This window comes from Hippocampus zosterae, chromosome 4 (assembly GCF_025434085.1).
Source record: "Hippocampus zosterae strain Florida chromosome 4, ASM2543408v3, whole genome shotgun sequence".
NCBI lineage: Eukaryota > Metazoa > Chordata > Actinopteri > Syngnathiformes > Syngnathidae > Hippocampus > Hippocampus zosterae.
Window position 1 is genome coordinate 6938868 of NC_067454.1, and position 24399 is coordinate 6963266.

Consider the following 24399-nt stretch of genomic DNA (forward strand, 5'->3'; position numbering starts at 1 on the left):
ATGGCTGTTTGAAAGTGCGATATAAATACAGTTGAGTTGAGTTGAGTATCTAGGAAAATTTGTTTATCAAGAAAAAATCGGGAATTGGTTTGTTGATTATTATTGATTGTTTTCAAATACATTTAACATATTCTTTAATAATATGAAGGTAGTAAAAGTGATTTTTTTTAAATGTCACATTTAGTACTTCAGCTCAGTTCCCATGAATAAAGAAGATGCCTTTATTTCCCTATTTTTTGATAGCGATGAAGATGGCAGACACTGGAAGGTGGTGATCTTTGATCTTAAATTGATATGAACTGGGCCATTTTTGATATTGTGTAGCTTTCACAGGGCGCGATGTACGCCACCAAAGCTGGTCCCCGCGCACCTGATGTGACTTGACTGCCTGAACAAGAACAGCTCTGATTAAATTCCGATGCCCTACCGAGGGAACCAGAAGAGTCGTAGAGTCATGTTTAATATAGCTGGCCCAGAAAGATGAACCGACATTGTGATGGAATATTTGTGGGTTTGTTCCAACGTTTGTGACCCCCAGTGACACGGTGTTTTATCTGGCACGCCGCCAGGGCAAGAGGCGGCGCTGGTTTTTCGGAGATAAACTTGCTTCAGACAAAAAATCCCGGCTGATTTGACATTTAGCACATTTGGTGTCATTATCGTTCAAAAGGAATTCCGGGGTGGGATCGTTGTAACTTTTTGACTTTGTTAAATTGTACTTTTTGACACAAGCGTCTGCTCGATGAGTTTGCGCCACTGCGAAAAGCATCGGGGAATCTCCACTCAGTCCTTTGAGTTTGGAGTTTGCAAGTTGTCGCTACCAAGCCCGACTTCTTACGAAGTGACTCAGTTTTCCATGTAGGGACTCAGTTTTCCATGTCCATGAATTTATTTAATTGATTAATATGAAATACAAATAACTAAAAATGTAACCATTTAATGAAAAAAACTACGACAATATTTGAATAAATCATCCAAATGTAACTTGTAACAAAGGTCAGCTATGATTTGTAGGTGTCCAGCTTTTCTAAAAATAAAAAGGTTCAATGTGATTTATTCCACTTGTCTATTATTTCTTTACGTCCAATTTTTTCATCATTATTATTATTAATATTATTTACTTTTTATGTTTATTTATATAAGCTAATATAAGTTATATATAAAAGCTAACTTCATTTAGGAAATATATATATTATATATACTGTATATATATTTTTTTATATACACACAAATTCTTTTGAATTTTCCCACACATTTGGATAAGAACATGGGTGCACTGTCCCCGTTGGTAACTTGTCCGTGCTGAGTCACTTCAAAACCTGGGAGAAAGCTGCAAGGCTAATCCCAGCCCAAAGTGTGGGTACATAAGCCTACAGAATGTACCTTAAGGGACATGAAAAGAACCTGCTGCTCACTACTTCTGATCATGTGGATTTCTCCACACTCACACACATGAAGAGCCATTCAAGTGGATGCTAATAAATTACTTGTGAGTGGCGAATGTCCTCCCGGTGAACTGTTAAGACAAAACAGAAGTGCTTCGTGTCGGGGTTTAGATTCCATGGATGCGAGAATTTAGCGCAAGCCTTACGGTTTTCCATCTCTCTGGAACGCCCGTTCCGTCCCGCCGTCCCCACACCGCAGGCCCAGAGGGCTTGCATCCTACCTGCACAGGATTTTGGCAACCGTGCATCATTTTCGCTGCGGTTGTGCGCGCCTGTGTATAAAAGGCTTATCTACATATTGACTCGTTTTAAATCCACACCCTGTCTGCTACAATAATTACACTTTGTACATGAAGTCTATTCCTTCCTACACCTGAGGCGGGTGACGCCACAGGGGAGTTGCCCAGCGGCAGCCCGGTAAACACACCTCCGGCATGCCTCGTATCCAAATAGCTCAGGAACACACCCTTGGCCATTTGCGATGCAATGAAAGCTTCCTGGGGTGCTTTTGGGGGTGCTAAGTGAACAGTGAGCGCCCCCACATGGCCTGTCTTGGTGCAAAGTTAGCATCCAGCCAACCATTTTCTATTGTGCTTTTCTTCATTTGGGTCGTTAGTGGACTTTGGGAGAGAGGTGGGGTACACCCAGGACTGATCGCCGACAAATCACAGCACATCTAGACAAATCACTATTCACACTTGCATTCACACATAAAGACAGTTTAGAGCCCCTCAGTGAATCTAACCTCAACCAGTGTGGATATGTATATCATCAACCACAACGGATGTGTCCAATTCCTGGGTCCATTTTGACTTGAGCCTTTTCCCAACCAACGACAAGAAGCCACGTACAACAATTCCCAACTACTCTGCCGAAGTTCTATCAGTGGTTCATTAGTCCAGCAAATCCATAATTGATGACATCAAATAAAATATACATGTGATCATGAATCAAGATGATCAGAATGAGATCAGAATGATGATCAGAATGAGAGACACAGACATGATCCTTCTTGGAATCGGTTTATTTTTATTCTTCTCATGAATGACCTCAACATGCCCAAAAACCCACTAAATTTGCCAGATGGGTGTATCCTGGTGAAAATAAATGTGCTAGGGGCCCCCAACACGGCCCATCCCAAAAAGTCACTCAGAAAGTAAGATAGGAAAAAAGAAAAGAAAAAAAATCAGCTCCCAATACAAGTTTCACCAATAAACATGAAACTGGAAGGACATTTCTATGACAACAGGACACATGAAAGAGTGCCAAGAACCCATGCAAAGATTGAACGGGAAGTCGGTCATTTCATTTTAAAGCAATCTTTTTATGAAAATTCCAAGCGCTCATGAATCCCTTGTAGGGAATTTGCCCAAACGAGCAACTAACAAAAGGAGGCATCACCTGACCAATTTTACTGATTGTCATGAAATTGAGCAGACGGGTTTATCATGACAGGACGCATTTAAACATCTCAGGAAGCCACGCCTCAAAAGAAAATAGGAAGTCAGCCATTTCGCTTTGAAGCAGCCATTTAGGTCTGAAGCGGCAATTTCCAGTTCTTCCAATTCTTAAATTGGCACAATCCTACTCGTTAACTTGCCGAAATGAGCCCCAATCAGGAGTAGGTATCCTAAACAAACAATTTTCTGGGATATGTTCTCTGTTTATTTCTAAAATGCATATTTTATATAGCTCACATAAAAAATTAATAATAAATATTAAATATCACTTTGTGGCGGAAATGAAACTCCACCGACGAGGGAAATCTAAGAATAGATGGAATAGAGATGGAAATGATCTTCCTCCAAAATCTGCGGCAAGCATCTCTTCATGTCTTTTGATATTAATGCATGTACACATTGCCACAAAGCTTAAAAAGCTGAATAATAATAATCATCCATGATATAAACAATACATAGCATGCGACAGATGGTTTATATCGTGCCGACGACATGTATCCTAACATCACACAACTCTACAAGGTCCAATGGCAAAGTTGAACAGGAACTGAAAGTTAAATGAATGTTTTGAAGCCAAGACCTCCCCTTTTACAACGTTGCTAACAAGTTAATGCTAAGTGGCAGACCTCCAAAAACAATCCAACCGTCTTCCTCTCTTAAACCGATAACGTTCTCAATGGTGTCTGTATTCTGCTGAGATTATTTGTCAAAAAAAAAAAAGAAAGAAAAAGAACGGCTGACTTTCACAGTTAATTGGCCTCCCTAATTAGCACAGGATGTCGAATTCCCACATCAGTCTCTCTGTGCTAAATGATGGAGCGTTAGTGAGCGGATGCCATCCCTTTCTCCTCGCCTCCTCTGTATAGAAGAGCAGGAGACGCGGTGTACGATACGCTCTCGACGACAGATTTGTCGTCTTAATTAGGCAAATGGCAAACAAGAGCAGGGGCTTAATGAGCCACGTCGTTGTCAAACAGCTGGCCGATGATATTTGTCGACATGCATGCCATGTTCACAATTTGGGGGGGAGGATCTGTGGGGGTTGTGAAGGGGTCAAGGAGGCTAGTGCACTGAAAATATTTGCTGAAAAAGCTCAATAAGAAAGACAGTGAAAGCGCCTCGGAAGTAAAAAATGTTACACACGGATCGCAGTCCCTGCGGTAGGCTGAGCTTCGATGCTGGAACGTGATTAAGGTACTTACGCGTTTTTCATGTGTGGGGAGAAATTGTCAAGTTTATTTATTTTCTTCAATTTATTATTACTCATAGTAATAGTAGTAGTAATAGCAGTAGTGGTAGTACAAGTATTAATATTATAGCAATGGTACTAGTCGTAAAAGTACATGTTTTAATTTTAAGAGTAGTTTTAGTATCATTATAGTTGTTATTATTATTATTATTTGTAGTAGTAGTAGTATTGAATTTTAGGAGTAGTTCTATTGTTAGTAGTAGTAGTAGCAGCAGCAGTTATAGTAATAGAACGAGTGGGTACCTTATTAGTATTAGAAATATTAGTAATTTTATTATTATTATCATCATCAACATAGGGCATAAGCATTCTTATTTTTTTCGTCGAAATAGTCATATTTATCTACATTTGTCAATGATATAATTTGTCATGGTTATTACTATTGCTACGGTTACTATTATAAGGTGTAAAGAAGGCAAAAACAAAGAGGCCTTGATGCTTAATGTGGTGCAAGGCAATCTTAAATTACCATTAAAAAGTACTATTACAATTACTGTCATTTATTATTTAAAATGTCACTGTTAAAGGAGTGAATGAGGACATGGAGCTTGTGGAAAATGTGGTTGCAGGCCTTTTCAGTTAACAATGGGCGAAAACAATACGAGAATCATAACAAAAGAACTGTTGAAAAGTGAGTTTCATTTTTTCTCACCCAGATGATAATTTGTAACTTTTTTTTCTAAATTGGTCAAAAGCAGTGAAAAGCTAGTGAGAGAAGGAAAGGGGGTGGGGCGAGAGAAAAAAAATTAAGCTGAGACGAAAAGTGCGACTTGGATTTAATATTTTATAATTGCCAAGGGACATTCTAAGATCAATGAATATTTTTTTTTTTTTTTGCCCGGGACGCACATCAGAAAGAGATGTACTTCAGTCTTTTTTTAGGGGAACATTGCTCTATTTAATTCCAGCATGAGCGTGTGTGTGATGCATGTGAAATATGCCTGGCGTGGCCCCCACGTGGCTCCCCAGGCACGGCTGCGGGCACACATTACCACTTTTAATGGGGCCGCCACCAGAAGAGGCGAGGCAGCCAATAACCCGGGCCTCTCTAATGGACCGCCTTATTTGTTCTCGGCCACCATTTTTTGCGAGCTAATTTTAGATGGTATTTTTCTTTTCATGTTGCGAGAAAGCGGACAAAAAAAAAAATCACAACAGCGTGTGTGAGCGAGAGGACAACACAATGAACATTTAAAAAGAACAAAGGCAACCAACAATGTAACGCAAAGAGTTGCCTGTGTTATCAACTGTATCGTATAAGGGCCCCTACGACCAGGTTTCCCAGGCATAAAGAGGGGCACACTGAAGTTATATTTCAATTATAATTATACTGTATATGTTAAGCAGTAGTAGTAGTAAAAGTATAATGTAAAAAATATTCTCATTGTTAGTAGTATTATTATTAGCAGTAATAGTATCATTATTTTAGGTTGTCACCTGTGCCAATAAATAACAGGGTGATAAAATGCTAACACGCTAACAATTTGCATGCTAGCATAGCACCCTGAATAAGTGCCAAGTCAAAGGGATTTTTGGCCTTTTTCTGTATTCAGATACTACTTCTAATTGGAATTGATTATATGCTAACATGCTAGCGATTGGCTCACGTAGCATATAATAAGATCGCACCATGAACTAACGAAGTACGAGGGAATAATGATTTTACAGTGCATCCACAAAGTATTCACAGTGTTTCACTTTTTCCACACTTTGTTACAGTCCTAAAATGAAATACTGTAAATTACTTTTTCTCCGCTCGAATTGTTACAACACCCCATGATAACAATGTGAAAACGTTTTGTTTTTGTGGGTTGTTTATTTATTTTTTATTTTTTTGCAAATATGTTTTTAAAAATGAAGATGTTCATGTACATAGGTTTTTACAGCCTTTGCTTAATCCTTTGTTAATGCACCTTTGGCAGTGCAGCCTTAAGTCTTTTCAAATATGATAGCAGGCCACTGCGCTCTTTGGAAGCTTCAAACTAAATTACATTTTTTTTTTATTTTAGCTTGATGACTTGGCTGTTCATTTCAGGTCAAGTATTGCTCAAGAATTTAAAAAAAAGAGCATGCTAAAATGTTATGTTAGCATTCGTTATGCTAAAAATGGCAATATTATGAATAATCAAATCCCTAAAGCAGCTATTGTAGATATGGATATTGTTGATATATTTAGGTGCAAGATATTTCACAAAATGCATGCGTGCCATTTTTCCAGCAAAAGCAATAACAGGGGTTGAAGTGATGTCTATAGAGACATGGCACTTTAATTGGCGTCGTGTTGACAACTTCATGAGCAGCGCCTGTGCTTTGGTGCCGTTCCAACACATTCTCAAATAGTCAGAAATTGGGAGGTTTTGGTATTTGTCCCGTCCCCCCAGGAACAGTTGTCTCCCGCAAAAGGCGTAGGCCGGGACGAGTGGGTCTGTGTTTCCCTGGCTCCCCTGGCCGGCAGACTGCGGCTCGAGAGCCCAGCCTCCATCAGCACGCCTCCGTAGCGGCTCGGCGGACAGATTCATTCTCTGAGAAATTTAATTATATCAAGATTAACAAGGGAGGTAATTAATTTCTTTAAGATTGGTATCTTTTTCAAGCGCCCCAGGCTTAACTTTGTTGTCAAAAACTGTATAGTTAACCATTATTGCAGGGCCACGAAATGAGCGAGCGGCATTAATATGGATGTTTAGAAGCGTCATATCTAAAGAGGACCATTACACTGTAAGTGCCAATATGTACATTTATGGAGACACGTGAATGTACATTCAACAAAATGAATGTCCCAAACTAAGCATTCCAGACTTGGGTGGGTGGTAGATCCTGTGTCTAAACTTTTTGTTCAATTTATCTGATTGTGATGCCTGAAACACATTCCAAGAAAGCTCGGACAGAAGCAAGTTCACCCCGTGTCACAGCACCATTCCTTTTCACAACAAGCAAAAACCAGTTTCAGAACAGAGGTCACTAATTGTTGAAGCTTTGTAGGTGGAATTTTTTCCCCCGCATTCTTGTTTGATGTTGGCTATGTGCTGATACCAATCCAATCGGTACCTTTCCTGTTTGATCAGAAGGACCCCCACATCCATGATTTAAAAAATAAAAAGGAAATTGAAATATGGACTCCCCAGACCACAACACATGTTTCCACTGAGCATCAGTTCAGAGCTTGGGCCCAGAGGAGCTGGCAGAATTTCTAGGTGTTGATGATGTATTGTTTTTGCTTTGCACGACAGCATTTTAACTTTACTTAAATTTATATTTGTCGATGTATATAATGTATATATGAAATAATGTGCTATTAAATATATGTCATAAAGCTTTAATTTCATGGGGAATGATAAATTGTGCTGGTGCGGTGATGGTTACCACGTCCATCTCACAGTGCAGAGGTGCAGGGTTCAATTCCGGCTCCGGCCTTCCTGTTACACCATTCAGTGCTGCATTTTAAGTGTTCTAACCTGTGCTCTGCGGTGCACAGGGAAGTTGGCAAAGGGCAGCGAGTTAACGCTCCTGGCGTCCAGCCAGGCAGGCCCTGCGAGCATCACGAAAGCTTTCTGTGGGTCTTCACTGCAAACAAGCAATAGTCTTGAGAAGCTGAGTCAGATTAATATCACAATCTTCTTAACTTTATCAAACCGATAGCCAGCCTCTAATTGTAGCCGCTTTTAATCACGTTTGAGATGAAAGGGACGGGGGGGGGGGGGTGAATTCACGCAGGAATGCCTTGGCTTCATTACAGTCTGATGATACAGTACTGCATGTGCTAAATGCGTGTTGTTTCAATATGCTTTTTTCATAGGAAGAATAACAGGTCTGATGCAGGTAGCAGCATCAGATATTTGTCAAAGTGATTTTCATTCATCTTCTATACAGCGTATACTCACGAGAATCTATCCCAACGGGTTTTAACCATGAGGCAAGGTGCACTCACACTCACATTCAAACTTTTGGCCAACCTAGTAGCAGATTTTAACCCTGAACCTCAGAGCTGTGAGCCAGATGAGCGAACCACTCAAACTGGAGCCAATATTTGTGTCAATACATCACACCAATAAAGGGTTAAAGCCATCCCTGTACATGAGAGGCGAGTAGGAGGAGTAGAACAATCCAGTTAGGCGTGACACCATCAACCAAAGCCCCAAACCCCTGACTGGAGGTAAAGACATCGAGGCAGTGGGAGGAGAGACCCACGTAACAACCGTGTTTAACCCCTCTCGCTTTCATTAAACCGGTCCCCTTGACAAAACATCCCGCCCTGGCTGGTCCGAGCGCTGTACGCGCGCCCTCCCTCCTTCCCTCCAGCTCCGGAAACTCTGCCGCTCTGTTAGTTTCCTGTTTGTCAGGCAGAAGACCCCAAGAAGAAGGGCTAAAGATGGAGGGACAGTGGCGAGAGGGTGGCGGAAAGCAAGAGAGACACTGCAGAGTTGGGATTGATTTACTTCATTAATCGAGATTACAAGTTTAACTTACAAACCAGAGGTCAAAATTTCTCATTAACAAGGGGGGACCGTGGAGGCCCTCGGGGGGGCTGGGAGACCACTCTTATAACTGACTACACATTTCAATCTGTCTTTGATGTTCCATGTCTGCCTTTCTAACCCCCTCCATACCATCCACCCCTCCCACTTTTGGCAGCGAGGTTGATTTTAATTGTAGCTATAGAACAGAGCGTGGTTTTGCCTGTAAGCCAGCCTCCACATCTGTAGTGAGTGCAGCTTTAGTGATATTGGGTGCAGTCCATAGCTCGGGGCTCATTTTAATGGTTCCCCCCCACCCCCCTCCACTCCACTCCCCCTTTTCTTCATTGGAGACTCAGATTGTTTTCCACGTGATTCCTGTTAATTTAGCTGGAGGAAAGGGCATCAATTTTCCTTGTGCTTCCCCCCCACCACCCTTCTCACTCTATTGCCTCACTCTTTCTGATCTTCGGCCTCAAAGGGAAAAGGTAAAATGCAAGCGATTTGATAGGGCGCCCCACGAAATGCCATTTAAGCCTCAACAAACAAGACCCTCCGTGTTACAAACGGGGGCTGGATGATAAGTCTTAAGTGTATCAAGGATGCATCGACGCTCGTAGCAACAACTAAATAGCTGTGTTGCTTGAGTGGAAGTAACATATCTTGAGACATTTCGTTTCCTTACATTGTGCATGGTCGCTGTTGTTGCGATTGACTTGTGAGAGGAGCAATCATATTCATCACAAGACAAGTTAGGGTGGTGTGGACCATTTTTTTGACTTGGGGGTCCCAAACATTTTGGGTTCAGGGACCCCTTACACAAGCCTCCAATTTTTGGTTCTAAAAAATAGAACCTTGTTCCTGAAATACTTTAGGAGGGGGGATTTTTCTTCAACTTTTCTTCAACTTCTGCAAATGTCAAATTTATTGGATGGTATGCCACAAGCATATACTTTCTGAGCACACAGGGCATCAGAGACAATTTCCGAACGCACCCCTACGTTCACAGCAGCAAATAAGTTCCGGTTAGACAAAACTTCCGCTTCGAAAGCTGTTTGACCACCACTGACTGCGATAGATGTAAAAAAAATCCATGTCATCTGGGAGGGATGGAAGTGAAAAAGCTAAAAACAAAAACTTTGTTCTTTTTAGTTTAAAACGGCTTTCCTTAAACTACAAAAGTAGAATCCCGGTCGGTTATTACGCCTTTAAGTGCTGTGTGTAGTAAATTCTTGTTGAGTCGGACAACGCATACTAGCGGCATCGGAGTTCCGCCACACTATTGTTTCCATGCTTAACCTTCTTTTTCATCTTCTAGTTTAACACCACCAGCTCCAGTGATGTGTGTTAGGGACAAGTTACTTAACTCTGTGGATTATTTCTACTCCTTAAATTTACTTTTATTGAGCAAGCTGGCTGTTATCATCAATAACTGGCAAGAGGAGGGATGAATCAATTATGACACCAACATTTACAAGGCACCCATGTCTCTCAAGTCTAGTGATTCAATTAATTTCTATGCTTGCATATTAGCGATTTACACCAATTAGCCAATGTTACCAGGAAAGGATTTTTGTCAGGCAAAACTCCTGAACAGTATTACATACGTCATCTCTTGGCATCCTATGCCACTTATTTAGATAGCTTTCCCAGCTGACTTTGGGCAATGGGCGAGGGCTGCATCCCGGATGGCCGCCAGTCAAACAAGCAAACAACCATTCACAGCTATAGAAAACAGACAAACATGCATTTCTTTTTAATTGATATGGGAGGAGGTCAGAGTAAAAAGTCCACAAAAGGACAGGAACGACAGGCAACGACAATCGAGATTCAAATCCAGACACTCGGACTGCAGGGGAGATGCATCAACCACATGACCCAGATTTGGACCTTTGAAGACAGACTTTGAGCAACATCCCATCGCATTGCATACAAAAGGTACGGTTAACTTTCCGTCGACCCTCAGTTGCCCCTTTGTCACTCTGCTACATCCCTCGTTCTTCCTCAAGGTGCTTCACCCTCGACTTTTTATGCCCGACTTCAAAAGCCACCGAGTGCTGATTAGGGGGTTGAGGCTGCAGGATGGTTGACGGGGGGACGACTGAGCGACCCCCAACTGAGATCCACCGCTGGGTTCTGGCAGCTAATCCTCCCTGCGGAGTCCTGTAAGGCCCTCTTTGTTCCGTCCCGGTTTGCAGAGGCTCACAGTCTTGACTGGGTTTCATAGCCCTCGGCGGGTGCAAAAGTACGCACACTACTTAAGTAGTACAGATGCTTGTGTAAAAAAGACTTTGGTACTGTTTGGTTTGGTTCTGATTCAACTCCATGTTTTAGGTTTAAAGGTACAAATTGTGAAATGTACTTAAGTAAAATAAGACATTTTACGATCGATTACATACAATACCAATTTTAATAATTTGGCACAAATAAAACCCACAAAGTAGTTTCCCTCTTATTAACTTCTGTAGTGTTCGCACTGAGAATCAAAATTCCCTGGACGTGTTATCAAAATATGATCCACAGCTTTGCTAACTTTGTGAAGTGAACATTAATGTGCGGATCAGTACTGAAATATCAAGAGTACACCTTCAACACCAGATATTCATGCTCTAAAATTCTATCTCAAATGGAATCAAATCCAAATAATGGCGTTTCAGTCATTTGGGGTTTAATGGATCATCATTAACAGGAACACGGTGGAAGGTAACTAAATGTGCCTTTCCATGACAGCTGACCACTGAAAGCTGTAATGGATGAGGAGAGTTCTTAAACACCAAGAGCTGGTTGTTTTTATTTTGGCACAAGACACACGGCATTCACCACAAATTATTCTTGGAGCTGACAACGACTCTCGAGAATAAGGCCATGGATAGGGAATATCTTGCTCTGAATCTGGTTCGCGTTCTTCCAAGTTCGTGTCAACTACACATGTCTGAAAAAGCTACCGATGAACCTTCCAAGCACTGGAACCTGGGCATTCAAATTAAAATAAGGGAGTGAAACAGTGTCACCTTCATTCCGTCACAGAGGTGAGGAAATGAGCAAACAGGGAGGGATGGGATAGTATTGCGGGAGCAGGATCTCAACTACGCCGTTATCTGGCTTATAATTTAAGCACTGGCATGGCACTGAATGGCTGCCTTTGTCTGGGATTCATGCGGAAAAGCTCAGGATGCGATGTCAGAGGGAAATAATCAGCGTGGGCCCTGTGCAACGTCGGGCTGCCCGCCCGCCTGCCTGCGCTCCTGGCCACGGGAGCAGCCCCCGGCTCATTTCTGTGGAGATGAAATCTATGACAAGCCCCTCAGTGAAGCTGAGAGCAGGCAACAGTCCAGTAACACCCACAGGCCTGCAGGCATCCTGTGACCCCCTTAGAAAAGTCACATTCACTTTGCTCTGGAGAAAGGAAAGAGAACGCCGCTGGCTCTCACAGCCCATGTGAAATGAAGAAATGTGAGGAGGTGAAATCCAAGTGAAAATAAGTTAAGATTTCCCCCCTCCTCTTCCTTCTTTGCAAACACTCCAGAGGACTGTGCTTATGCCTCGCTAATTAAACATGAACAGGAAATTTAACAAAACAAAAAAACAAAAAAAAAACCCTCAATGTATATTCATGTTTATGCTGTATAGCTGCATTTAGGAAAGCAGCTTTCTTTTTTTTTTTGGACTGCAGCAGAAGGTCGCAGGCTGATACCCATCAGGCTAAAACATTGTGAAAGAGCTCGGCACTGCGCTCAAGGAGCAGAAGTAATGCTTTTATTTTATTATTTATGCCTTTTTACTGGCCACATTTACTAAAGCCCCGGCATGCTGAGACAACACGGCGGCTCGATACGGGCGGGTTATTTAAATGAACGATTTTGCATTCAAAACTCGGCCTCGTTTGAGTTGAATCAGACGTACGGGCAGAATATGTGGAATTTCAAATGTTCTCGCGGACCGCCCGAAGGGAAAACACGACTTTGTGGAGCAGCAGCAGCAGCAACCACGCATGACTTCATATATGACCCGGAATATGACACTCAAGTCTATGCTTTTGTTTATTGCCGCGATGAAAACATCACATAAGGTAACAGTGAACACTCGCCCATTTGTGAATCGGCAAGTCCATCTCACTCACTTGCCACTGGAGTAAAGTGGGGGGGGGGGGGGGAATTAAATAATTAAGGTGACTTGAATGCCCTTGCATATGGGCAAGGAGAGCCACAGTCACTTTCAATCAATTATTGAACAGGACAATCAGTCAAATATACACATGCAATGAGCTGAGCCTCACACAGAACTTACCCGCCAACCCGAATGACTCCAGATCCTGATGTCAATTTCTAGGCCAAAACCCTTAAATGTACATCAATCAACACACCAATGCTCCAGTATGTATGCATGGCTTTTGGATTGATTATAAAACCATCATTTCGTCTTGTTCTCTTTTATTAGGTTTGAAATTCAAACCGCAACTATACCACGAGCTAGTCACAAAACAATTTAATATTCATTCATTCATCTTCCGTACCGCTTGATCCTCACTAGGGTCGCGGGGGTGCTGGAGCCCATCCCAGCCATCTCCGGGCAGTAGGCGGGGGATTTAATATTTTAAACTTATTTGACGTCATTATGCATTAAAATAAATGGCTTACAGTTGATGTGACTGTGAAAAAATGTCACTGTGCGCCATTTCCATGCATATGCAGCGAAGACACTCCCTAACTTCCACTAACAACACAGGCTTACCTGAGCACACCTGAAATGCTTTTGTCTCAATCGAGCTGTTTCCCTTCAACATACTGTACGTCACCGGCATCAATTATTGTCCTACTTTCATATTTAAATTGAGCTTTGGCAGCATCTTGTTGGGTTTCAAAGAGAGCACAAAAACCCCCAATAGGTGAGTTTATTAGTGACCAGCTGAGGAAAACGGACAGTTAGGATGGCAGCAAAAATCGTTGGCACCGCCCTACCCACTCTTGAGGACTTGCACACTGCAAGAATCAAGACAAGGGCACGGAAAATCTCCTGGATCCCCCGCACCCTGCCCACCACCTTTTTCAGCCACTCCCCTCAGGCAGACGCTGCAGAACCATGCGCACCAAATCCAGTAGACACTTAAACAGCTTCTTCCCTCTAGCCATTAACTCCTTAAACAGTCACTGACATAGTCACTCTTCTTGCACCACAAAATGGTACTACAAAACTACTGGTTACTCTAAAATGGTTCAATGATTTTGTTGTTTACGATGATACTAGTGCAGCGTGTTATACCGGAGACAAATTCCTTGTGTGTTCTACATACTTGGCCAATAAAGATGATTCTGATTCTGATTCTGAATCTGAAAACTTTAGTCAATCAAATTTTGGAGTGTAAACTGTGAATATAAAGTCAAATCTGAAAAATGCATTTTTAGGGTCTTTGTGTAAGACCAACAGTACTGACTGTCCATGGCGCCAGGAAAACGACGTCAGAAATGTTTTATGTATAAGTTCCCAATTGAGTCAACTTTCCATTTAAATTCCCATGGAAAGATTTCAACTTTTAAAATTCCCACATTGTCGCATCGCTCGAATGTTCACAGTATCCCTCCAAATTGCTTTAATGTCATCCCTGTACAGCTCATAGCCCCTCGGGGCATAATAAGCATGATGTGCGAGGATTGCTATGATATACGATAATGTGTTAATTTCATGTCCTCAATTCATTTCTTTCTTGGGCATTTTGCTATTTTTGTAAGAGAAATGACAAGTTGACATGTAGCTTCGATTTAGGATTTGAAACCGTTTTCGTTCTTACCTCAGTCCCTGATGGGGTGGCACCCGGAGAGTCCACCTTGCGTTTTTTGCGGGGTCCGATTGCCGCTAGTGCCGTGAGGTTAGCGTCACGCTGCCTCATTTGGGCCAGTTCCTGTTGCTGCATCTAAATAAAAAAACAAAACAAATAAATAAATAAAAACAATCAAAAGAACTCCACACGTCAATATATTTTTAAAAATAAGCATTTTAAATGCATAAAATGTGGGATGAACATGGCCATAATTTTTGTTTCAAAACAAAATGGCCTATTTCCTTCCGAGATGTATGGCTTGCTGAGACTTTTTTGCAGGCCTACTTATAAGAAACATAAACACCAAAATACAAATGGGAAACTGGCTGCAAGGGCTGAATTCATTTATTTATTTATTGAAAAGAAGAAATCCATCTATCTTCCAATAGCTGTACTGATTATTCTTTCAAGGGTACTGGGGCCAATCCCAGCTGACTTGGTGGCAAGACGTGGGGTGGACCGTGAACTGGTCAATGTCAAGGTAAAATATCCAGAATGACTAGTTTCACACCGAAATGGCTGACTTCCTTTGTCTTTTTGCATTTGGCCTCCTGAGGCCTTTTTGTTGTTGTGTCTCTACTCATGATAAGACCTACTTGCCAAAATTCATTTGGAGAAGTGAAACTGGCTTCTGGGGCTTATTTTTAAAATGGCAGAAATATGGATAACATTTCAAGGCCAGAATGCCCAAACTGACTTGTTTCAAACCAAAATGGCAGATTTCCTGTGTCTTTTTCGGGCATGGCTGCTTTTTTGTAGGTCTACCCATAAAAGTCATAACTACCAAAATGTATATGACTAATCCGGATTGAAGAGCCCCCCCCAGGATTTTAAACTGCTAGCACAAAACCTTTTGGATATTGGCAAACTTCTTGTGTTTTTCTGGGCATGGATTCTTGAGAGTTTTTTTTTGTGGGTATATGCATGACAAATTTCATGTGGTTAAAATAAAACTTGCTTTGGGGGCTGAACTTCCCCAAAACATGAACACTGATGACACGTCTGTGCGCGTGTGCAGTTCCAGTCACATGGTCACCATTGTGGCGAGTGCATTTCGGGGCGGTTTGGGGGTCAGGGTGGGGTGGGGGTGGGGGGGGGGGCACTGCCCCAAGTAATGTCACGTCTAGCCGCAGGCCTGAGGCGGAGCCCAACGTGGCTTGCAGCCGCCCTTTCGATTGGTTGGATGTATGAGGGCCTAAGGCGATGGCACAGGGGGTGTAGCATGCAAACACACGCACACACACGCACACACACACAAGCCTCTTGTATCTAAGTTGGCCACAGCACTGGGGGATGCGTACCCACCAGCCTGCCTGTGTGCCTGCCCGCTGGGGCTGAGGCGAACAGGGACAATCAATGTGCGCTTTCATGTCTCCAATGTTCTTTTATGTTATCTCCCTGCATGTGTTTGGCTGGGCACACGTCGTCTGATCAGATCGGGAGGAGCTGGTTGCGCGTGGGGTAGGGTGGGGTGGAGGGGGTTACTTTCAGATGCTGGGGTCTGTGGAAAAGGTTGCTTTGGTGTACAAAGTGGGATCTAAAATGTGCATGCAGCTGCCTGTGATATTTCTCCCTTGGAAGGCCGCCGGCAAGCCCTGGCCTTTAGGGTGTTGCCACTTCGCATTTAGCACAGCGGAACTGTTGAGAAATTCAAACGCACTGACAACACAACGTCAGGGCGGAATAATGGCAGGCCTGAAGAGCAACAGAAAATCGCCAAAAAATTGCTTTTACAAAACAAGTCTTTGCTTAAAAATAAATATACTCTAAAAAACATTTGGGCCGCACAATGGCGTTGTGATTGGCGCATCTCCTTTGCTGTCAAATGTGTTTGAATTGGGTCATGTTTTGCCAGTACTTGCATGAGGTTCGACTGAGCATAATAAATTGTACAGAAATGATAGATAGATGCAAAGCAGTACATAACATAGCCTGAACACTGAAATGCGCTAACGCCATATTTATTCCCTGCTTGACATGACATCACGATGCAATGCAATGCCTTACAATTTAATATTTCCAAAATGTACCATCTGCGAGGACTATGTTCCCCAGAAACCTCGCAATACAAAGATTTGATGTTAATTTAAGTTTATTATCCTAACTAGTTTATAAACTATAAGAGAAATACCACAACGGTCCTCTGTGGGAGGCCATAACTACATGGTGGCCCCCAACAATTATTAGTTTGACACCCCTGCTCAAGAAACAAATTCCCCCTAAAAAAAAGACAAGCAAAACCATTACAGCTTTAACCAAGCACCAACAATTCTCAATGCTAACTATATTAGCTTCTGCCCCAAACAACACGCTTGTAGGCCTGACCTTAAAGAATCTCGCCGCTAAATGGATGAGAGAGAGAGAGAGAGAGAGAGAGAGAGACAGAGAGAGAGAGAGAGAGAGAGAGAGAGAGAGAGAGACAGAGAGAGAGCTATCTTCCTGATGGCACCAGGATGCCGGCACCCCAGCTTGGCAGTTGGCACCAGGCATGCGCTCCCGGCGCCCACAGCAACTGCCTGCGTTTTCAGATTTATGACCGAACGATAAATGAAGACCTTTTTTTGCCATCTGCAAGCCCTCCATTGTATCGAAGTTTCCAGTCACTGACAGCACTGGGGAGACGTATTTCTGATTTCAATCTTGAGCCGTCGCGCCCAGTGCACCTGAAACAGACAGTGGACTGTAGCCATGGCTGGAAACCCTTTTTTTTTTTCTTCAAACGTATAATTTTAACAGAATTTCATTGTAACGGTTACGTCAAGAACAGTCATCCGCCAGTTATCCATCAGCCTTAAGTCAAAGCACACCCGTAACAAGGAATTTGCTAAAAACGGACGCTTGAATTCAAAATGACACACTTCCCATTTGTTTTCAGGCATGGGTACTGGAGAGACTTTTTTTGTGCATCCTGTCATGATAGACATGTACACCAAATTTTATCTCGATAGGTAAAACTGATGTCGGTGGTTGGGAGGGTAGAGGCTACGGGGGTAATATTGGGAAGCAATCCCAAGAGGGCCTTTGCAAAATGTGTTTGCCAGCTTGATACTTTTTGTTGTCTTTTTGTCATATTCCCTCATACAATAAGAAAAGGATCCTAAATTATTTCAAAACTTTTCAAACCCATCTCACTTCTCATTGGACATTTGACCCTTTTTTAGTTAAGTTGTCCTCGCTGAATCAACGACATTTCCCTAAAGATACAAATTTGTATTGTTCATAAATACAGGACAAAGTATACCTGTGCTCTTTGTTGCAATTTTTTTTCCCTCGTCTCACCCCCCCCTCGGGTGGTGTCCGTCCGTCATTCAGCTCGGGTCCTCGACCAGAGGCCAGGAAGCTTGAGGGTTCTGCGCAGTATCCTTGCTGTTCGGAGCAGCGGTTCGGAAAATGGATGGATATATATATATATATATATATATATATATATATATATATATGTATATATACAGTATATATATTATATTTGGTGTCACGCTTTCATAAGAATGCAACACAATTATCTGTGCAACCATAATGAGAATTTCCTACAAATTTTTGTCTGAAAAAAATATCAAGACAATAAAAATTTGATGAAAGTTCAGTGTTGTACTTGAAATGCTATAAAAATCAAAGTTCTTCAAATAAATTGTTTCAATGTGGTATTTCAATAGGTGTCAATAAGATACAAGTTCTATCAGTGCACAATCAAGGTGAATTTTACTGGATGTTGTGACATCATGCATACAGTAATGAGAAATCCTCAATCTTTCATGCAAGCAACTCCAAAAAGTACAGCGCTCTCTCTTTACCTTGCGCTCGGCAGAGATATCATCTAAAGAACCAGTAAAGGTTTGCACAGATTCATGTTGACTGGTGGCCGGATGCATACATTTGCCAAGTCGGCACACAAAAATGAAAAATATATATTCCCGTGTTTGCAAAAGGGTCTTAAATAGCAGCGATTCCAGCTGTGCCCTTTTGAAGCGGGGAGACGGCGACTTGTAAAGTCAAATTATCAACAAAAGGTCAGCATGTGTAAAAACATTTTCACAATCAATCTAGCTTGGAAAGAGCTTTGAGTAAGGGGCCACTGCATTTGCCTGATCCTGTGATGGATCCATCTTCTATGTTGGCCATTGACTGTGAACTCACTTAAACACCAAGCGCGCACGCCACTAACAGGAATTTGCCAAAAGCGGCCGCTTCAAAACAGCCGATGCCTTTGCCATTTGTTTTCAGGCAAGTGGCCTGGAGACTTTTTCGTGATTATAGAGACAGACATACAACGAATTTCGCGTGTATCGTTTCATTTGATTAAGCAACGCACCACTGGTCTTCAGACCCTAAATGTCAGTTTGCAGCAACCCATATTGGGTCAAATATCAAATTAAAGCCCTAAATGAGGGTTTTCCGTGTCTCTCATTTTTATGAGTAGCTTTGTCAATATGGTCCGATAAGATGGTTGTGGTGGATCGTTATGGTTCCTGTCACACAATACTCATTCAGATCTTGAAATGTTTGATTGTTTGGACACATGTAAATGACAAAATCAATAAAATGGAGGTAAACGTGCCTAAAAAACTAAAAATGTCTGTTTGGCTCCCCACGATGGCCAACCTGTCCTTCTCCATCTTTGGCCCTTTTTAACAAAGCCTTTCCTCTCCTCCCTCCTTCCATCTATCCTTTCTTGACTCCCCCCACCTCCTCCAACCCCCCGTGGCCTGAGGGGAGGCTCGCAGCCGCCCAGACGCTTACAGACAGATGTCCTTGGCGAAGCACAACATGCTCTGCTTGACGTCACAAGCGGCTGCGGGGCTGCGAATGAAGCTAAAAGAAAGCTCCGGCTGAAGACGGCACCATTAAAGGCTGACTGGACCATACACATGCCCCCCATTTTTTCCCCCCCAACAAGACACAGTAGGTAGCTTCTCCTTGGTGTTGTGTATGCCTTTTAAGTCAGCTTTGCACACTGTCGACTTTTCGGCATCGTGTACGTAACTGCACTTCCTTCCTGCCTTCCCTTCTTCTTGTTTCACAGACCAACACAAGTCTTGGTGTGAAGGTAACACCCCCGATAATAACATGCAGCGCCTGGGGGGGACACTGCTGGCATGGAATCAACTCTAAAGTTCACAAGTAGAAAAAGAAATGAAGATTGAGTCTGGCTTATTTACGAGATACGACATGGTATGGATCTGCTGTAAGGTCGATTCACATCACAGCAGCTTTAGTGAAGAAGTAGTTTTAGAATACAGCGAAAAATACTTTATTAGTATTATTATGTATTGAGATCAAAATAGTTTTATTTTACTGTTATTTATAGACACAAAGTAGATGGATGGACGGGTGGAGGGACAGAGATATGGAGGGATGGACGGACAATGCGAGGAAGGGAGGGACTGACTGACCGACTGTCTGGCTGATTGATGGATCGATAAATGATCGATCAAAAGATAAATTGATGGATAGACAGACTGCACAAGGAATGTTTCCAGGAACAAAAAGCAGCCCTCAGGCCTTGTCATTAAGGGAGTGCGCTGTCGTAACCAGGCAAGGGTTCTTAGTAGGCACTTCAGAGTGTCCCTTACTCTAAATTAGATTGTTTTTTTTTTTTATTGGGTTCGATACAGAGCCGGGTTCCTACACAGAACGTATCAGGAAAGGGCAGGAACTGTCACACGTCTGCTCTGTAAAAGCAGTGCAGATCACCCTCTGTCACAGATGTTTTAGGGCCATCCTAAATGATATTCAAAATGTGACAGAGCCCATTTATGGCAAGAATTTTATTTACATTTTTTTTTTACAAATATGCTCTTATAGTTTGTGTTCTGCAATAGACAGTATGGTGCATCAGGGGGATCCACCACACCCCATAATCAGTCAGCCTAATGTTTCAGAGGCTTTTGCTGACTTTGAGCTACCCGATTATCAGTTTTCCGACACCTCTACCAACAATCGCATGTCTCCTAACCCAAATAAGAAGTCTGACACAGTACCCAGACGGACCGGTGAGTATGGTCAAACGGGATGTATCTCGCCACACCACATGATAATCGTTTAAGATTATCCTTTTGAGGCATCTGACAATTGAGGCCTTCCTGACTTTGGTTGGAAGGGAAGAATCTGTGTTAAAATCAGATTATCGGAGCGCCTGACCTGCAAGAGGCAGAACGGTGCCACAGGGGATCAGTCCCAAACCACAGGATAATCTTTAGATCCATTCGCTGACTTTGACAGGAATCTGGCTCAAAATCAGCCCGATTAGTGGCTCGTGTGCGGCCCGGCAAGGATTGTTTTTACTAACATTTGCATGACCTGTTCAAGCACTTGGGAGGGAGGTGCTCAGCCCATTCCCAGATCATTAAAATTATCGCTGATGCACGGAAAATTTCCTGCTTTAAATGTCCTTCCACGTCGTCTCTTCAGTTCGTCGTCAAGCAGTCAGCCTTTTCCCTCCCAAACACACCCTTTTTTCCCCGGATTCAATGCTCAAACACACACACACGCACACACACTCTCTCTCTCTTTCCTTCGATTGATCACGTCTAATTTGCATCCAGGAAAGATGAAAAATCACACATTCGCACTCGTGGAGAGAGGACGCCGCCAATGATTTATTCATTTTGAAATCAAAAAAAGAAGAGCGAGGTAGATGAGAAAGGGGGGATATCTTCATAGGGGGCGGGCGGGCGACTAAGCAGCCTCTGAGCCTCTTTCTCTCTCTATGTGGGCCCCCGGGTGGGCACGTGGTGTGTGCAAGCGCTCCTAATTAACAAGGTGAATCATGTTGCCGCTCTCTAATTAGCCCAACATGACAATCTAATGGAAACACGCAGGCCCGATGCTGGCGCGCTCTTGTCCTTCCTTCCCCCGTATGGACGCCCGCAGTGACGACACCTTGGGATTCAACCACAAAGCAAAGATGGGACAAGAGTTGGTGTGAGGTCAGAATTCCGTGGGGGGGATTTGCAAGGTGAACGCAGCCCCCTTTTCTTAATTGAAACGCATCCCCGGCACCTTGCCAAAAGCGTCGCTTGGGTGGGCCCAATTCCCCCGTCGCTCGCGCTTCCCAAGGAGCGCTTGGAACGCCGCAAAGACAAAAGTGAAGCTCACGGGCGAGGAGACGTGTCGCTTTCTCCCTCTGAGGCAACAAAAAGAGAAAAATCTCCTTGTTTTCCTTCTCATTACAGCACTTTGGTAACAGAGGAAAACACACACACAAAGGTACCATTTTAAAAGAAGCCAGATGAACAGTGTTGGGTTTTTTTTTTACCTCTTCTGGGTCTTACAACATGACTTGAGGTGAAGAAGAAGGGAAAGAAGGAAAAAAAGTTCAAGACCATAAGTTGACAACAAAGCAACAAAAACAAAGCAGCGGTGCACTCCAGGAGCACTGCAATGATGACTCAATTACAGGGGGACCTTGACTAAGTTCCAAGTTCCCCATCTTAGGTTTTTCTTGACATCTAGGACAGGTGTCCCCAACCACCGGGCCACGGACCAGTACCAGGCCGCACATAGAAGTTGAAAAAAATACATGAGTCTCTTATTATTTTGTTGTTGTTGTTGGAGTGAGAGATGGGTTTAAAATTGCGCTGTGTCCTTTGAAAAGGATTCGTTGACACAAACGAATCTTTTGAGTGAACTGACTGAATGTGATGGTTTCATTGGTGCCTTTCTCAACTGAGTTGAGCTCAGCCACGGCCGGCAAATTGCAAGGCGGATGTGAGCAGAGAGTCTGCCGATGAGGCCGCCTGATCAATTGGAGGTTGGCTGAGTCAGAAGATGGGGTGTCTCAGTCTTGTTGCCCAGTGGTAGGCGAGGAGCACAAAAACAAAAATATTAAAACCTACATGGCCATGTGTGAAAAAGCGATTGCCCTCTCAACTTCAGAACCGGTTGGGCCACCCTCAGCAAGCAACAACCAAAATCAAACGTCTTCAAACAACTGTAGTCTTTCACATCTCTGTGGAAATATTTTTGGCCCACTATTATTTGTAGAATTGATTTAATGAAGCAACACAGGTGGGTTTTCCAGCACAAATGGCTTTTTAGAGGCTATGCCACAGCATTTCAATGAGGTTCAAGCCGACAAGGCCACGCAAAAAGCTTATTTTTGTCTTGTCCCAACCCCTTCCCCCAGCCCCACAAAAAATAAAATAAAAAAAAATCACAAGTTGACTTGCTGATGTGTTTTCGATCATTGCTGTGATGTCGAACCGAAATGTGCCGCAGCTTGAGATCACAAACTGATGGCCGAACACTCTGCCTCTGGATTTTCTGGGAAAGACCATTTCATGGTTAACTCATCGAGGTGCTGAAGGAGCAAAGCAGCCCCAATCACGTCAGATTACCAAACCACGTTTGACTGTTGGTATGATGTTCTTTTTCCAAAAAGGTGTCTTAAATTTACATCGGATGTAACCAGACACTTACCTTCTAAACAGTTCAATTTTCATTTTGCAAGACTATCCTCCAAAAATCACAGGAATCATTTAAATATGTTTTGCAAAAGTAAGACACGCCGTGATGTTATTGTTGGTCGGCAATGGTTTTCGCCTTGGAACTCTGCCATAAATGTCATTTTTGCCAAGTCTCTTCCTCACTGTTAAGGCGAGGGAGGTAAGCAGTTCTTTGGATGTTATCCTGAGTCCCTTTGTGACCTCCTGGAGGAGTCATCGCTGTACTTTTGACGTGATTTCTGTAGGCTAAGCACTACTGGGAAAGTTCACTACTGTGCCATGCTTTCTAAATTTATGGGTTATGGCTCTCACCGTGGTTCGCTGGAGGCCTAAACCTTTAGGAATGACTTTGTAATGTAACTCTTCCCATACTGATAGATGTCAATTACAGTTTATTGTGTCTGTTCTTGAATTTCTTTGGATCCTGGCATTTTGTGGTAAATTTGTGAGATCTTAATTAATTTTGTCAGACAGCTTCTATTCAGGTGAGAGTTTGGTTGAACACGTCTGGAGCTAGTCAGGCTGGAGTGTGTTCAGTGAAAAATGTGACGAGCCACAGTATATTTATGATTTAACAAGCGGGGGGAAATACTTTTTACACACAGGGTCAGACAGCTTGAACAGTTGTTGTACTTAATAAACTAAATTAAAAAAAAATCTACATTTAAAAACTACAGTTTATGTTTGATAAGCTTATCTTTGTCTGATATTTACATTTGTTTGATAATCTTCCGCATTAAAATAGGGAAATTATGCAAAAAAATTGAGATGTGTAGAAGGGGGGAGGGGGGATACGTTATCATGGCACTGTATTCATGAGGCCAGAATATACGATCCATGAAGTGGGATATGCAAAACAATGGGAAGTGCACATCAGTGCAGAGACCAAGAGGCAGGTTGAGAATAGAGAAGGAGGGTAGCGTGCATTTGGGCCTTCCTGCCCCGGGCATGCCTAGCGGGAGTGAGAGCATCGAGCAATTTTCTGCCGGGCCAGAAGAGGAGACCCTATGAACTTGCCCATATAACCGTCTCAATACAAAGAAGAACAAAACAACACGAGCGGACGTGTTGTCCTTTGACACGTTGGCGCCTGTTGCCTCGAGAGGAGTGAGGCCAATTGCCCGACGGGGACGCTGGCGTGGGTGGGATCCGGGCCGGGATTGCGCTGACCTGGTCATTTGCGGAGGATGGCAGGCCAAATAAGGAACAGTACGCAGATTTACAACAAAAAAAATGTTTTAATAAAAAAACTCAGGCCTGTTCATTACATGTCCACCAAGGTTAAATATGTTAATGCTGGGCATATGTCACGGTAATAATAGTACCAAATTGAAGACTAAAATATAAACAGCAGGGCGATTTGAAATGCGAGGTCCAAAAGTTGAGCCAGGCCAGAATTAACTCGGCGGTGGATGTGCAAGGCATTTCAAGCCTCGCTGGTGATTCAAAATGGACAAAAGGAATCGCCACGGCGCCTCAGGAAAGATAACACTTGAGGAGAATTATTCCGACAAAGGCCTCAGAGAGAGAGA

At 42.9% G+C, this 24399-nt stretch overlaps 1 protein-coding gene across 1 annotated transcript in view; it reads right to left on the bottom strand.

The window, feature by feature from the left end:
• LOC127600055 (transcription initiation factor TFIID subunit 4-like) overlaps positions 1-24399 on the bottom strand; it is an 83312-nt gene that overhangs the window by 13163 nt on the left and 45750 nt on the right. Inside the window, exon 15 of the mRNA XM_052064417.1 lies at positions 14394-14516. Coding sequence (XP_051920377.1) covers positions 14394-14516 — 123 coding nt within the window. The remainder of the gene's footprint in view (positions 1-14393; positions 14517-24399) is intronic.